This window comes from Periophthalmus magnuspinnatus, chromosome 21, assembly GCF_009829125.3.
Source record: "Periophthalmus magnuspinnatus isolate fPerMag1 chromosome 21, fPerMag1.2.pri, whole genome shotgun sequence".
NCBI classification, from domain to species: Eukaryota; Metazoa; Chordata; class Actinopteri; order Gobiiformes; family Gobiidae; genus Periophthalmus; species Periophthalmus magnuspinnatus.
The window spans coordinates 24,443,381-24,458,769 of NC_047146.1; the positions used below are offsets into that span (position 1 = coordinate 24,443,381).

At 37.4% G+C, this 15,389-nt stretch overlaps 1 protein-coding gene across 1 annotated transcript in view; it reads right to left on the minus strand.

Moving 5' to 3' along the window:
* Nucleotides 1-15,389, minus strand: part of asic4a (acid-sensing (proton-gated) ion channel family member 4a) — a 149,286-nt gene that overhangs the window by 3,525 nt on the left and 130,372 nt on the right. Inside the window, exons 5-9 of the mRNA XM_033987488.2 lie at nucleotides 7,053-7,106; nucleotides 4,624-4,777; nucleotides 3,242-3,333; nucleotides 2,282-2,361; nucleotides 802-909 (exon numbers count right to left, since the gene is read on the minus strand). Of these exons, the coding sequence (XP_033843379.1) occupies nucleotides 802-909; nucleotides 2,282-2,361; nucleotides 3,242-3,333; nucleotides 4,624-4,777; nucleotides 7,053-7,106 (488 nt within the window). The remainder of the gene's footprint in view (nucleotides 1-801; nucleotides 910-2,281; nucleotides 2,362-3,241; nucleotides 3,334-4,623; nucleotides 4,778-7,052; nucleotides 7,107-15,389) is intronic.

Here is a 15,389-nt window from a genome sequence, read left to right on the forward strand (position 1 = left end):
ATGACTAAATGGCGTGTTGTGCAGCAATGTAAACAGATACATTCAGCATGTTGAGTTGCATGTGACTACAAAGCTTTCTGTTCTATAGGCACTTTTAAAATGAACCAGATAATGTTCCAATGTGATTTACAGAGGGAGAAATAATGTTTAGACAAGTGTGTAATTACATACAAATGTTCAATACCAAACCACTTTGCCAAGTCTTTTCTGTGGTCAAAACTAATAAAGAACATTAAACTGTTTCATTTTTGTGGTCAAATCCTGCAGAATCTATGCACTGTGAGATTGCAACACTCTTGCATTAATGATGTCATTCACATGATACCAACCCACGTCTTTCCCATTCCCATTCCAAATAAACATGTTGCCACATGTGCCTTTATCTGAGTTTAACCTGGAAATTATCACGTACTAATATGTTGGTTTAGATAATAGAACAGTATGAGCCTTGTGTATGTGTCAATAAACCTCAGGTATTCAGACGTTATTAGCTTTTTCATTCTCAAAGGGACACACAGTTAAAGCCAAATGTTATTGCAGTATTTTTGCAGATCACCAGGGGGCCCCAGACCACACTTTGGGAATCACGTACAACTAGTGTGTCGACAGTACTTCATGTAGTTTGAATGTATTCTTGTGTGAAAAAGCATCATAATAGTTTACTTTAAAGTACTAAATTATGTCAGTACTTTAACTCAATATTCCACTCAATAAACAAGCATTATCTATGAAAATGATGACTGAAACAATATGTATCTCTACGTCTGGACCAGGTGTGATTTGCATGGGTGTATTTTGTACCTTTGTTTTCATTTCCTCTAGCTTCACCGTGGCGACTGTGGCTCTCTGCGGACTCTTCTTCTCTTCCTTCTGTGGTCGGAGCAGCCTCTGTATCCTCTGCTTGATCACCTGGATTCACCCGCGCAGACGACAGATCCCAAACAAGACAAAACACAAGGGAGAGGGATAAGACGGGGCTTTGCATTCACTGATAATGTTTAATACATGTTTGTCTGTTAAAGTTGGACTCAGAGTTAAAAAGAGATGACACAGAGGTGTAGATATTTTAGCAATGTTTGTATGTCCACGGCATAGTCCGAAGCGGATATTAGTTTCTCCAGCGGGAAATCAAATAAATCTGTTCACATGAATAATAAGTGATAACAGCTGCACAGCGGCTCAGGCAGAGGAGCTGTGAGAATGCTTGTTAATATTACTGAACAGAATACAATATATTAATTGTAGAAATATGCACTATTTAAAAGCGTACTGTGTAACTTTTCCGGTAGAGGGTCAGTCACTGGTTGTCTTCATGGAAATGTTACTGCTTGGCCTACAATGTTCCATAGGATGACATTACTTACATCCATGGAGATACGCAGGTGACACCTGGCCAAGTGACAGATCAGTTCTGTGAAGAAGTAAGCCCAGTCACAGCAAGTATAGTTGTTTTTCCAAGTATTTCTGACCAATTCAAACACCTGTAATCGACTAATTGTAAGATGTTTAATGCCATGGTAGTATACTGTGGAACATTTGAGACAAAGCAATAATATCTCCATGGAGATGAGCAGATGACAGGCCTCCCACCATAAAAGTTACACAGTGCACCTTTAATGTTTAAGTATAATTTGTGTTCAATGTGAATACAGTTATTACAGCAGTTTACTTGTAAATATGAGATGCAATGAGTTATTTTTCAAATGTTGGAGAAGAGTCTTGGTGGACATCTATCTGAACATTGATTTCATTGGACCTGCATATCAGTTATTTTTACTAGATGATATGTTGTACATGGCAATACAAGTAGCTGCAAGCACAAGAACATTTACTCTCACTAAATCATCCAGCAAATTTAAAATATTCATACCAATATTAGACAGCATAATATTTCTAGTATGATTATATAGTCAGGAGTGTTTTATTTTCAAAAGCAATACAAGTTAGATTAGTGGTTGCTAACATATCTGTATCAAGCCTTTCTTAGTAGTAGTTCTTCAGTAGTAGTAGTAGTAGTAGTAGTAGTAGTAGTAGTAGTAGTAGTAGTAGTAGTAGTAGTAGTAGTAGTAGTAGCTCTTATTCAATGATTAGATGTTGTCCTTATAAATTAATTTTGTGATAACTGGTTCAAAATAAATGCTCCAAGAACATTCATATACAGACCAAACTCATGTAATCTCACTTCAGTGAAAACATGACAACTATTTATTGACTGCACATTGGTGAATCCTATCTGATCTGATGTTCATTGCGATGGCTTATGCGGCGGCTGACACAGTACCTCATAGATATAATCCAGTATTTCTAACACTGTCAAGATGCTGGCTCCAATGAATAGGCCCATCTGTCCACCAATGTCGCCTGAAAGAGAGGAGAACACAAAAAAGATGGTAAAACATATTGAATCTATATTGCCCAGCATGCACAGATAAGCCATAGCATTATAGAAAACATAGATTTACTTTTCATGTGTTGAAATTGTTTTATTGGGCACCATGTAAACAGATGTTAAAGCTGGGTTACCTGATTTTCAAACAGTGAGTGGGGGATCATATCATTGATTTTGACACTGATCACTGGGTCCTATATTTTCAAAACTGCAGCTTGTGTTCTTGGTTCACTGTCAGGGAGTGAGCAGTAACTCAAAACAGTTAAACCCAAATGCTGGTAGGCTAGTAACACTTTTTACTTTGGGAGGCTTTAAACCCATAGCCCCCCAGAGATTTATTTAATATTATTTATTTTTTCTAGGATATGTTTTATATGATTTAATTCCTGGACCAGATACTCCCATAACCAAAGAATATGCAGGTCTATTCCCTGGGGAGGTGTTTCGGGCATGTCCCACTAGGAGGAGGCCCCAGGGAAGACCGAGGACACACTGGAGGGACTGTGTCTCTCGGCTGGCCTGGAAGAAGTGTCTGGGGTGAGGGAGGTCTGCCCCCACAACCCAGCCCCAGACAAGTGGAAGAGAATGGATGGATTTTTTTCTAAAATGCTCTTTTAACTGTTTTTACTTGAACCCCTTAGAGCCCCCATAAGAATTCCAATGCATATGGACTGTATTTTGAGTAAGTATTAAGTAAAGCATTTAGGCCACCAATGCAGAACAATGCAGGATTACTCAAATATGAATGAATAAATCAAAATCCAACTTTGAGTAAGCCAATGATAAAGAAGAACCATTATAACATGTTTAAAGTCAGTTTTACATGTGTTCCAACATACAGTAAAGTCTTACCTAATAATCCTGCAACATCGTATGCCTTCTTTTGTTCAATGGTCTCATAGTTCAATGCTTCAAAAAAGATATCCAGGACCAGAAAGTTATCTCTGTAAACAGAAGGTCATAAAAAACTGATTTACAACTTGATTATTACACTAATTATAATTGTTACTATATTTGAGGAGTATAAAAATCAGGTGTGCTATGCAGGCTGTAAATTGTTATGATAGGGTAGACATGCCTACAGTGAGTGAATGGGATCATACTACAGACATGAGATAAAGAGCTCGACCAAGGTTTAAAAATGAGCATCCTCAGTTACTGCGTGTTTTGATCTGGTCACATAGACAAGGTAACATGTACCAAAGTTCAGTGAGGTCAAAACACCTTCTATAACACTGAAAAGCATGGGGATCAGCTGATCAGAAATATGGCAAACAGAAGGTAACCTCATTAGTACCTTCATAGGGAAATGAGAAATAGTGCTTAAGGGTAGTTCAAGAGAATAGTTGCTGTGATAACTGGGCAGAAACAACACAAGAACAAAGTCATTTTAGCCATTATCAATCTATATGTAAGGTCAATGAGAATATTTATCTTTTTCATCACTGACTCATTAAGATTTTGTCCAGGAGCCAGACCCCTCCATTGCGATTATTTTGCTACCTCTTTCTTACTATTTTATTTTATTTTTTTTAGTGTACACCTCTGGCCACTGCGAGTTTGGAGGCTTTTGTGCCAACAAGTACAGTATAGTACAGTACAGTACAGAGGGTAATGTTGTGTACAACTCTTTCTGTCATATACACGGGTAGTGAAAAATAAAACCCTTAAAAGGGACAGAATGCTAGCATCCTTCTTTTTATGTGCAAATACACTGAACATGTCTGAGGTGGATAGCTGTAGACTTGGTCAATTATGTTTTTATTGACAAAAAACAGAAGGGCCATTTAAACTAATATTTTAGGAGAGCTGCTGGGCGGGTGTAATTAGGGCTCTGCAATTGATCACATTTTAATCAAGATTGAGATTCAGTAATTTGTCTTTGCCAAATATGCTTTAGTCCTTTTTAATCAAGAGGTCCGCAGCCCATCCTTTTTATGTAAAAGTGTGTAGTTTAGAGCAGAGATTTGAGAGGAAAACTTGTAATTTCACTTTGTGGCGATAGGTTTACTTTAGTGTAATGCCATACTGTGGAAAAAGCCAGACAAAGACGAGCAATAACATATCCATGGAGACAGTCAGAAGGAGAACCCTCCAGCACAACACAGTACATTTTTTTATTTTAAGACTTTCAAATAAGTGTTTCTGGATAATAAAAGTTATAATATGTTGTTGCAGTAATAGTATAGTAGTGGTAGTAGTATAGTAGTGGTAGTAACAGTAGCAGTACTAACCGTATGTAGTCCTCTGTCTTGTCGTACTTCCTGGACAGGTACCTCGCAGAGCCCTTACTGGGGATCTTGACCATGGAGAGCTCTTTACCGTAACGCGTCAGATTACAGGGAGTCTCACATGGACAAGTGTCTCCACTGGTCTTCTGTAACTGGGCTGAAACACATATACACACAGAAGGCTAAACTATGTTCAATGTGTGAAAAAATATCCTCAAATATATATAATGTTTATTTTACACAAGAAAGAAACTGATTTTAATTCCAGCACAGTATTGAAATATCAGTACTACTTCCTGTAAATGTATACATTTTTCATATTTCTCCCCAAATTTCTTTAAACTGACATTTTACTTATGGGGTAAAACAGATATTATCTCAGCAAACAAAGTAATTAGAATAACATAAAATCCTATCATGCATTTTAAGTTATTTTCAGTATTAGAAAAGTAGCAGTGGTACTTGCAGTAGTAATCGTATTTTCCCACAATCATATTTTACCCTTGACTTGCACTTGTTACACTGAAATATGCTTTGTTTCAGGCTAGAAACCAGAGAAAATTCACAATAGGCCAAATGACTGATCTCACAGTTAATGAAATAACTCCTCCCAGACCGCTTTATATGGAACAATCAAGATAATTGTATAGCAGTGAATAACAGTGCCCTCATTCTTGTCTGGGGATGGGGAAAACATCTTTAAAATATAACTTTTTAAGAAGTTATTACTTTTCCTTAGGGAGGACTTTATTCAGACAATTTGATTTAGTCGTCTATAGCCATGTGAATATGCTCATTCTTGTGCGATATAGCTGCGATTTCATTCAACCATGTTTAAACAGTGCTAGGGTCTGTGAAGAGAGAGATAATTAAATTTGGGGCTTATTTTCTTGAGAAATTGTAGCTCATAATGTACTTATACGTCTGCCGGGGCGGCTATGAAAACCTCTTTTTACTGCAAATGCAATTCAGCCTGTGAAACCAAGGCATCTTTTTTCAGCCTGTCAGATCTAAGGTCAGAGTTAAAGATTAAAAAGATACGACTTATAAAGAGGAGTCCTGCCGTTAAGACTAAATAAAAGACTCTATAAAATTGAGAGGAAGTTAATTGAAAATAATTGAAAATATTTAAAAGTTTTAGTGCACGAAAATACAAGAACTCCCAACTAAGTCCTCGGTTATGCCCAATGTATATTAGTAGGATGAATAAGTGACAACCAGATGCTGTGTTTGTGTCCTTAAGCAAGACACTTTATGCATAGATGCATTAGAGTGGTGCAGAACATTGTTTCATTTTGTTTTACATGGATAGAAATGTGCAAACTATATGTGGCACACAAAGTTTAAAGGAACTGTACATTTTATTTTAAATATTATAAACATTACCTATTGTGTAACCAGAGTAAGTAAAGATTGTTCATATTGAAAATACATTTTTCTGATAACAACTGCAATGCTGGTGTATTCTTAGTTATAAAAAACATTGGACATGATGACCACATAAGTTGAAGTGAATTTGAAGTTATAATTTGGTGTTTTTGTTCTCAAGACCATTATCTAATCAGAAAGCAGAATGAGCATCACATGAGTCTTTCATTTGGGTTGCCAGGTTCATTAATGAAATCCAGTTGGTTTAAACCTAAAAGGACTCTGTTTGATCTGAATCCTCACTACCGAAACCCCAGCACCAGCAGTCAATCGTGAATTAAGAATCAGTGCTAGTGCAGCCTCTGCAGCGCAGTGAGTGAATTCTGGAGATTCTGACCTTTCACATAAGGTCTGTCCATGTATGAATATACTGTATATATATATCCTCTATGTAAGCAACCCAGGTTTAGTTGTGATTTTAATACCTTTTTAAGTCACATTAGTCACATTTCCTTAATGTAACATGCTTTGAGGCGCTTTTCCACCTTCAAGGCACTCAAAGCGTGTTACATTAAGGAACCACTCACCCATTCACACACATTCATACACTAGTGTACACAGACACTAGGGTCAAAGTGGGTTATTGTCTTGCACAACAACAGCAGTCAACTGTGGGAGCTGGAATTGCACTGCCAACCTGTGGGTCAGTAGATCTGACCACTCTACCAATGATGTTTATGCCAATAGCGGGATTCGAACCACTTATCAGTAGACAAACACGTTACCATCTGAGCTACTGTGTGAGCGCAGGCTATATACAGTTCCTTTAAACATATGGCATATTTATCTTAACAAAACAGTAACTACACAGAAATGTAGGCTTTTACTAGAAGAGGCAGTCATGAAGTCCGTAAAGACAATGAGGGGAGAAGTAATTTGTGAATATCAAAGTGTTTGTGTTACACTGCAGAAATCCTTATCATATTTACTGATTTCCATTTCCCCTCGGGGCCAGTGTATTATATTGTAATGAGAAACCAAATGAGGAGGAGATTGTTCCTTACCCAGCGCTTTGTCCACACAGCCGATTTTACTGGGAGGGCAGATATCCGCTGTTCCTGAGAGGGAGGGAAGGGTGAAAAAGAAGAGGGGAAGAGAGAGAAGGGGTAGAGCGAGAGTGAAGGGGGTGGATGGGTGGGGGCGAGGGGTACCAAGAAAGAGAGAGGAAGAGAGAGGGAGTGACAATGGAGAGAGGAAGAAATAATGGCAAGGCAAAAGGGGTGAAAAAAGAAAGAGAGAGAGGAAAGAAAGAAGAGGATCAGAGAGAGAAAAGCAAGAACGAGAGATGGGTAGAGTGTGAGAGAGAGATAAGGGAGAGTAAATAAGAAGAGATAGGGGAAGGAAGGATTGATATAGAGAGGCAGGGAGGTTAGAGCGAGAAAAAGGGGGAGAAATGAGAGTGAGGGAAAGACAGAAGGAGAGAAGAAAATGAGTTTGATCAATCAGAAACAAAACGATCAGTGACCCATGTCCTCTATACAACCCTCCCGTTTTTCATCTGCACTGTCTCTCCATCTGCCTCTCCAAACTCCGAACCTGCGCGGCCCTGATTGCATCGGAGAAATAGAGCATGCTCCCCCCACCAGCCATATTTAGCGAAGTCTTTAAAAACCAATCAGAGCTGCACAGGTATTGATGACAGCTATTCAGATTCACACTATAATTAATTGGCAGTATATGTGTGTCTGCTGTGTCTGTCTGCTTGGGTAATGTTTTGTGGAAGTACCATTTCCCAGTCACTTAGAAATGTTAATTAAACCAAAGTGAAATGGGTTTGATAAGGAGCGCAGACAGGAGGCAGGCCGTGGCACTGATAGACCTGCACAGTCATTTGAAAACACAACATTATTCTGTGTAAATAGAAATGCGTTATTACCACTGCCTGATGGTTTGTTACAGATTGGGTTTATATTATTGGTATATTTGCTTGTCTGTTAGCAAAAGGTCCCTTAACCTATAATGCATTTTGAAACATTTTGGGTAAATAGGTCAAAAGAGATTTTATTAAGTTTTAGTGGCAATGCAAATTATTACATGTTAAAAATACACTATGCAACATTCCTGGTCTGCAACCTGCTTGTCTCCACAAAGATGTTTCATTTTATGGTGTAAGACATATTTATCTTCATGGAGACAGGAAGGTGACCCCATCTGGCCTAGTTTCAGGTCAGATCTGTAAAAAAGCAATCTTGAGCACAGTAAGAGTGCATGTTTTAAGGGATACATTTTGAAAGAAAAAAAAAACCCACACACATACACCTAAGCTTATGCCATACTGTGGAACACTCTAGACATCTTCAAAAGGTGGCAGAGGTTCATTTCAAGTTAGTTCAAGGTAGTTCATTGTTACGTCAAAAAAGTTACTCAAATAAATGTAACAACGCACATCTGTTGCATGCACATTTCAAACTAAAATAACATATTTGCCATTGCAGGAGAGGGCTAATGCCTTGATGGAGGTCTGTGTTAGTCCATTATATAAAGTCTCTTTTATTCTTCATGAACATTTCCATCTCCAGCTCAGAGACACAGAAGTGTCCTCATTCAACAGTCCAACACCAGGAACCAAAATAAACCCAAATGTGTTTTGAGAGCTGTGTGAAAAGCAACGTCAAATAGTTTTAAAATATTTACTAAAAGGAAAGGGATGAGAGGAAAGGGACACAGTTTTGCTTCTTCAGCTGTTACGTGGGGATTTTCTGAGTGCTTCCCAAACAGTTGCATTGTGGGCAGTGTAGTTCAAATGGATTGATTCTCAGGACATCATTTTTGTTATTATTAAGTACCACCCCAATTCAAATGAAGTTGGGATGCTATGTAAAACTTTAAAAAAAAATACACAATACAATGATTTGCAAATCCTTTTCAACCTATATTGAACTGACTAAACTACAAAGACATGATATTTAATGTTCAAACTGATAAACTTTATTGTTTTTATGCAAATATTCACTCATTTTCAATTTGATGTCTGCAACATATTCCAATAAAACTGGGACAGGGGCATGTTTACCACTGTGTTACATCACCTTTCCTTTTAACAACAATCAATAAGAGTTTGGGAACCGAGCACACTAATTGTTAAAGCTACTAAATGTTAAATCCTTTCCCATTCTTGCTGAATGTACAACTTCAGTTGCTCAGCAGTCTGGGGTCTCTGTTGTCATATTTTGTGCTTCATAATGCGCTACACATTTTCAATGGGAGACAGGTCTGTACTGTAGGCAGGCCACCCTAGTACCCACACTCTTTTACTACAAAGCCACGCTGTTCTAATATGTGCAGAATGTGACTTGGCATTGTCTTGCTGAAATAAGCAGGGACGTCCCTGAAAAAGATGTTGTCTGGATAGCAGCATATGTTGCTCCAAAACCTGCAAGTACCTTTCAGCATTAATGGTGCCTACACAGATGTGCAAGTTACCCACACCATGGGCAGTAACACCCCCCCAAACCATCACAGACGCTTTTGAACTTTGCGCTCATAACAATCGGGATGGTCCTTTTCCTCTTTGGCCCGTAGGACATGATGTCCATGATTTCCAAAAACAATTTGAAATGTGGACCCATCAGACCACAGCACACTTTCCACTTTGCGTCAGTCCATCTCTGGTGAGCTCATGCCCAGAAAAGCCAGTGGCATTTCTAGGTGTTGTTGATATATGGCTTTCGCTTTGCATGGTACAGTTTTAACTTGCACTTGGAGATGTAACGATGAACTGTGTTAAATGACAATGGTTTCCTGAAGTGTTCCTGAGCCCATGTGGGACTATCCTTTTACACGATCATGTCTGTTTTCAATACAGTAACGCCTGAGGGGTTGAAGGTCACGGGCATTCAATGTTGGTTTTCAACCTTGCCGCTTTGTGTAGAGATTTCTCCAGATTCTCTGAATTTTTTGATGATATTATGGACCGTAGATGATGAAATCCATAAATTCCTTGCAATTGTACGTTGAGAACGCTGTTGGACTATTTGATCAAGCAGTTGTTCACAAAGTGGTGAAGCTCGCCCCCATTCTTGCTTGTGAATGACTGATTCGTATTAACCTGCTTCGGGGATGCTCCTTTTATACCCAACCATGACACTCACCTGTTTCCAATTAACCTGTTCACCTGTGGAATGCTCCAAACAGGTGTATTTTAAACATTCCTCAATCCTCATCCTTTCCCATTCTTTTGTAGCCCCTGTCCCAGCTTTATTGGAACGTGTTGCAGACATCAAAATGAAAATGAGTGAATATTTGCATGAAAACAATAACGTTGATCAGTTTGAACATAAATAAACATAAATATCATGTCTTTGTAGTTTAGTCAGTTCAATATAGGTTCAAAAGGATTTGCAAATAATCTTGTATTGTGTTTTTTTTTTTTTTTAGTTTTACACAGTGTCCCAACTTCATTGGAATTGGTGTTGTACTTACTAATAACAAAAATAAGATGTTCTGAGAATCAATCCATTTGAACTACACTGCCCACAATGCAACTGTTTGGGAAGCACTCAGAAAATCCCCACATAACAGCTGAAGAAGCAAAACTTAACTTTTTTTTTTTAACACATCATCCCAACTTCATTGGAATTGGGTAAGTATGTTATCATGGGTGACAACTAAGATAAAACATATTTTTCAGTGAGAGATCATAATTGAATTTTTAGACAACTAAATTCAGATATTATGAAGAATAGATGGAGAGGTTAAGGTGACACATGGTTTAGCTGCTGCATAGCGATGGGGCATGATTGGTTGAGAGCCCATTGTAGCAGACTGTGATTGGGTAGCAGGTGAGGCAAGGTTTGAAATACAGTCTTCTATGTTGAATTTATGCTTCACCTAGATCATAGGTGCAACTGAAGCATAGGTGTTTTAATGAACGTGGCAAAGGTAGTTGCACTTTATATTGCGGTGTTTAAGTACAATGAAATGCACCATGTTATGTCATTACAGGTAGTTACAAAATGCACCACAGTTGGGTTACATTGTTATTATACAGTGCGTAACATTAAGGTAGGAATAATGAAGTGTAAAATAAAACTTGGTTAAAGCTTTTGCTCTTGAACAAGACTTAAACAATTCCAGAAAAAAAAAAAAAGTGTATATATATATATATATTTATATTTATATTTATACATATATTCAGAACATTGTCCAATAAGGCACCTGGCTTCACTCCTTGATACAAAGCAGTCACATTCAGGAAGTAAAAAGATTTTCAATTCTAACTTGGCCTGAAGCTCCCTTTGCGCTTTGAACCAGCCGCTGCCTCCACTTTCTGAGGGATTTTCAGGGCACTTCATTTGCAACAATAAAATCTCTTCACTACTGATGCGTGTTGGGACAACTATAGCGAGCATGGTGCCACCTGACAGAGACAGAGCTGAAGGCAGAGATGCCAGACAGACTGGAAATCTTTTATTTGATCAGAAGTGATAAATATAATCTCATATCTGAAGTTAAATATAAGAGCAAAGGCCAAGGTCTACAGTCAGTCTCAAGATAGTCAATCTAATGAAATGACATTATAAAAAGGGACGTTTTCATGATGATGCTGATGCATAGAGTCTACTATTACAGATTGCATAGATAAAGTGATCCCATTATGATATTCCTCTGGTTATTATAACTTTAAATACAATTATACAATTATTGTATATACAATTATATGGATTTGTCAATAATATTACAAGAATCAGCCTTTATTTCTGCAATTCTCAATGTTATATAGCACCGTAACTTCAATAAAAACAAAAAACACACACAAAAAACATTAACTCATTTGGAGAATTTGAGTAAAATATAATGAGGTCCCACCCGGAGGAACTGAAGGAAGTGTCTGGGGTGAAGGGAAGCCTGGGAGTCCCTGCTTAGACTGCTGCCCTGTGACGAGGCCCCGAATAAGCGGAAGAAAATGGATGGATGATGGATGTCCTTAAGATTCAGAAGCAAACATTTTCTTTGTAGAATTTTTTTTAGGTTAAAGCAAATTCTTGAATTCTTTCTTTTGGCACTCAAACAAGAAAAACAAGGTGAAACATGGATCATGGAAACTGGCAACCAAGAAACCAAATTTTCAAGGAAATATCTTGTTGTATTTGTAGAAGGTGTGTGTGGGAAACAGTTCAGTTTACATCCGTCTTGTCTTTTGTGAACTGAGTCTGCCTTAAGGAGAAACACAAGTGTATTTATTCATATGACTCAGCAATGTCGGGGCAAAAGGCTGTTTGGATAAAAGACTGATAAGTTTAGTCATGCAGATTATATTGTTTAAAAGAAATATGAGTCATTCCAGTAATTTTGTACCACGTTGTCACTTTGGCATATGTGACTGACCAATTCACAATTGGGATTTCACTGACTAATTTTAAAAGATGTTTACACAATTTTGCAAAATCATAAAAAAAAAGTTCCAATCTTATTTACCTGACCTTGTTTCAACTGTTGTTTTTTTTTTTTTTTTTTTGCTATTCACACTTCTGCAGCTGGGATTCCACAGATAAATTGTAATTTTTTTTTATTCATTTATTTTTTTTGCATTTTTGTCTTGATGAAAACAGAATATTATATTTCAATAAAAAGCTCAAATGTTTCTTCTATTATGCATTTCTCTGTATGGTGGTACCTATCAATCAATTTCCTTATTAATTAAGTTTTTATTTTGACACTAGTAACTGTAAGCATGCTTATTTTTCTTTCTGTGACTAAAGATACTGAGCCAATAAGATATATATTGCACGGATATTATCATGGCCGTATATCACTTTAAAAAATCTGATATGTTTCCCATTTGTTTCAACTTCCTTTGACAAATTCTAGCTTTCGGCTAAAAGTGAGCGCACTGACTTGTAACAACAGGTGGCTCATGACACATTTAATTACATTTGAACAAATTGCCTCTACATAAACAACAGCTTTGAACTGTGCCCATTGCAACTGCAGAGCTTAAATGTTCTAATTCTATGACATGAGTAATCCATACAGGTCTATAGGATTACAGAGGAACTAGCTTCATAATTAGGAGAGATTTGCATGTTGTTTGTTGCTCCAATTAGATGTTGTTTATCGATTGGTCTAATCAATTGTGCTTAATAAGGCGGCAAATGTCAGTGACAGCGCAGTGACAAACCAGCGGTGTCACAAACAATGATTCAACAAGCTCAAAGTGAGGCTTCAGAAATGCCTCTTTTACTGCTCGAAACCAGTCCTGCTTTTCACATGTGATTTGAGTCAAAATTAGTTCTACTTTGACCTAGGTTAGACCATAAACTGTATAAAGAAATAGACTAAGTGAGCGTGACGACAACTATAGTGTTCAGCTCCAGTCAAATGAAGCTTGTTGAGGCTAGCACTTATATGGGCCTATTTGGAGCCGAGTTCCATATTTGGAATTTCAACCTCGAGTATCATAGCAATCAAAGAGCAAATCCAGACCAAGGCTGATGAAGGTAATGCCCCTTTCCGCCCACACCGCTGGTTTAGCATTGAAAAGGCGCTTAGCAACACTGTCAATCAATCCTGTTGCTAATGCTGGTGGGAATGACCTCAGGGAGAGAGAGTGCCTGATTTGTCTGTTATTGATGTTCCTATCTTGATTTATGGACACAATAGCAAAATAGAAACCCCAGGATCATGTAGAGCAGGTTAATACGAACATTTTAAGACCAAAATGACAAGGCTCAGTGCCGTAGTTACAGAGACGATTTTTCCATGTGTGAGTCGATGGAGCCAGAAGTCTGCCCATGATCCCTTCCTATTTGGAACATGGCGGCTAGCAGGTTAGCCATGTTCATTTATACTAACAGTCTATGGGGTTAGACCTGGTTTAGTTCTCGTTTAGAGTTTGTTTAGTCAAAGATTATTACTGACTTGATGGAGGGTCAGCCACATCCTTGTCTCCATGGAGACATGGAGACATCCTTGTCTCCATGGAGATGTTATTTCTTCACTTAGAAAGTTCCACGGCACGGTATGAAAGTTATCTATCTCTGTGGAGACAACCAGGTAATGTCACGACCAAGTTATAAGTCAAATTTGTGAAGGTGACCCCATTCACTCAGACTAAGAATGAAAGGCACATTTGACCAAAACACCTATAATGGAATAAAGACAAGATAGATATAGTGTTGTGTGTGGAATGTTCACGTTGTATTGGTTTAGTAATTGATTGATAACATTTGAATATGTCCTGGTATCTGTACTTAAATAAAAGTACAGATACTGGAGTAAAAAATACTCAAGTAAAAGTATAACATGAAAAAAATCTACTTAGGTAAATGTATTAAAGTACCTGTTTAAAAATGTATTTAAAGAATAAAAAGTAAAAGTATTTTGTCCATTTTTTGGGGTCTTATAAAACTTCAAATGCATTGATTTTGATGAAGATTTCTGCTGAATTTAGCTTTTCAAGCTGTTTTTATTTGTATCTTTTTGTTTGCCCAAACTATGAACATGTTAAAAATAAATCCTTAGCCTTTTTAACAGGTCTCGCACTATAATGAAAAATATTTTTACTTTTCAGCCCTGTTCAAAAATGTAGTGGAGTAGAACGTACAGATACCTGCTCTCAAATGTAGTGAAGTAAAAATTATCCACTTTAAAATGCATTAAGTACAGATAAAAACTGTAGTACAGTACTTCACTATTTTTACTTAGTTGTAGTCCACCACTGAGTTAGACCTGTAAGCTTAATTTTAATTCTGGCTTTGTCTCATTTTAGTACTGGTTTAATCCTAGTTTAGTCCTTGTTTAATCTTGTTTTAGTCCTGGTTTAGTTTTGCTCACCGTAGTCTCACTTGTCCTGATTTCTATCTGAGTTAAGTCATGTTTTTCTGCTTTAGTTTCTGGTTTACTTTAACTTCCTGGTTTAGTCTCTGCTTTGACCTTACACTTGTGTCTAGACGTGGTTGTGCCAGACTGATCTGACACAGAGGAGAGCGCTGAGGGAGGGGCCAGTGAAGGTGTCCTCCAGAAATGAACGCACCTGATGGGACATCTGTCTATTTGTCTCTATGTCTTTGGAATTGCCTTGTCTAAAAGAGCAATTTGAATGTAACTGTATTTCTATTAATTAGAATGTACCCTTGATTTAATCTTTGTATTCAGTCTTAATATTTTAATGAAATTATTTCTTTCAAGGTAAAATGTAATAAACTTTAATTAAATGCCATCACCTGATCTATGATGCACAAAAAACTCAACAAATTTTGTACATTTTTAAAAAACACTGTTATCTGCAAATGTTCCTAGTCTCCTTACCTATGTTTAAAATTTTAACTGTTAAATAGACCTGACCTTTCAGTCCTTATCAAATTGTATTGATAGGAAGTGAAAGGTCAACAACTGTGTGT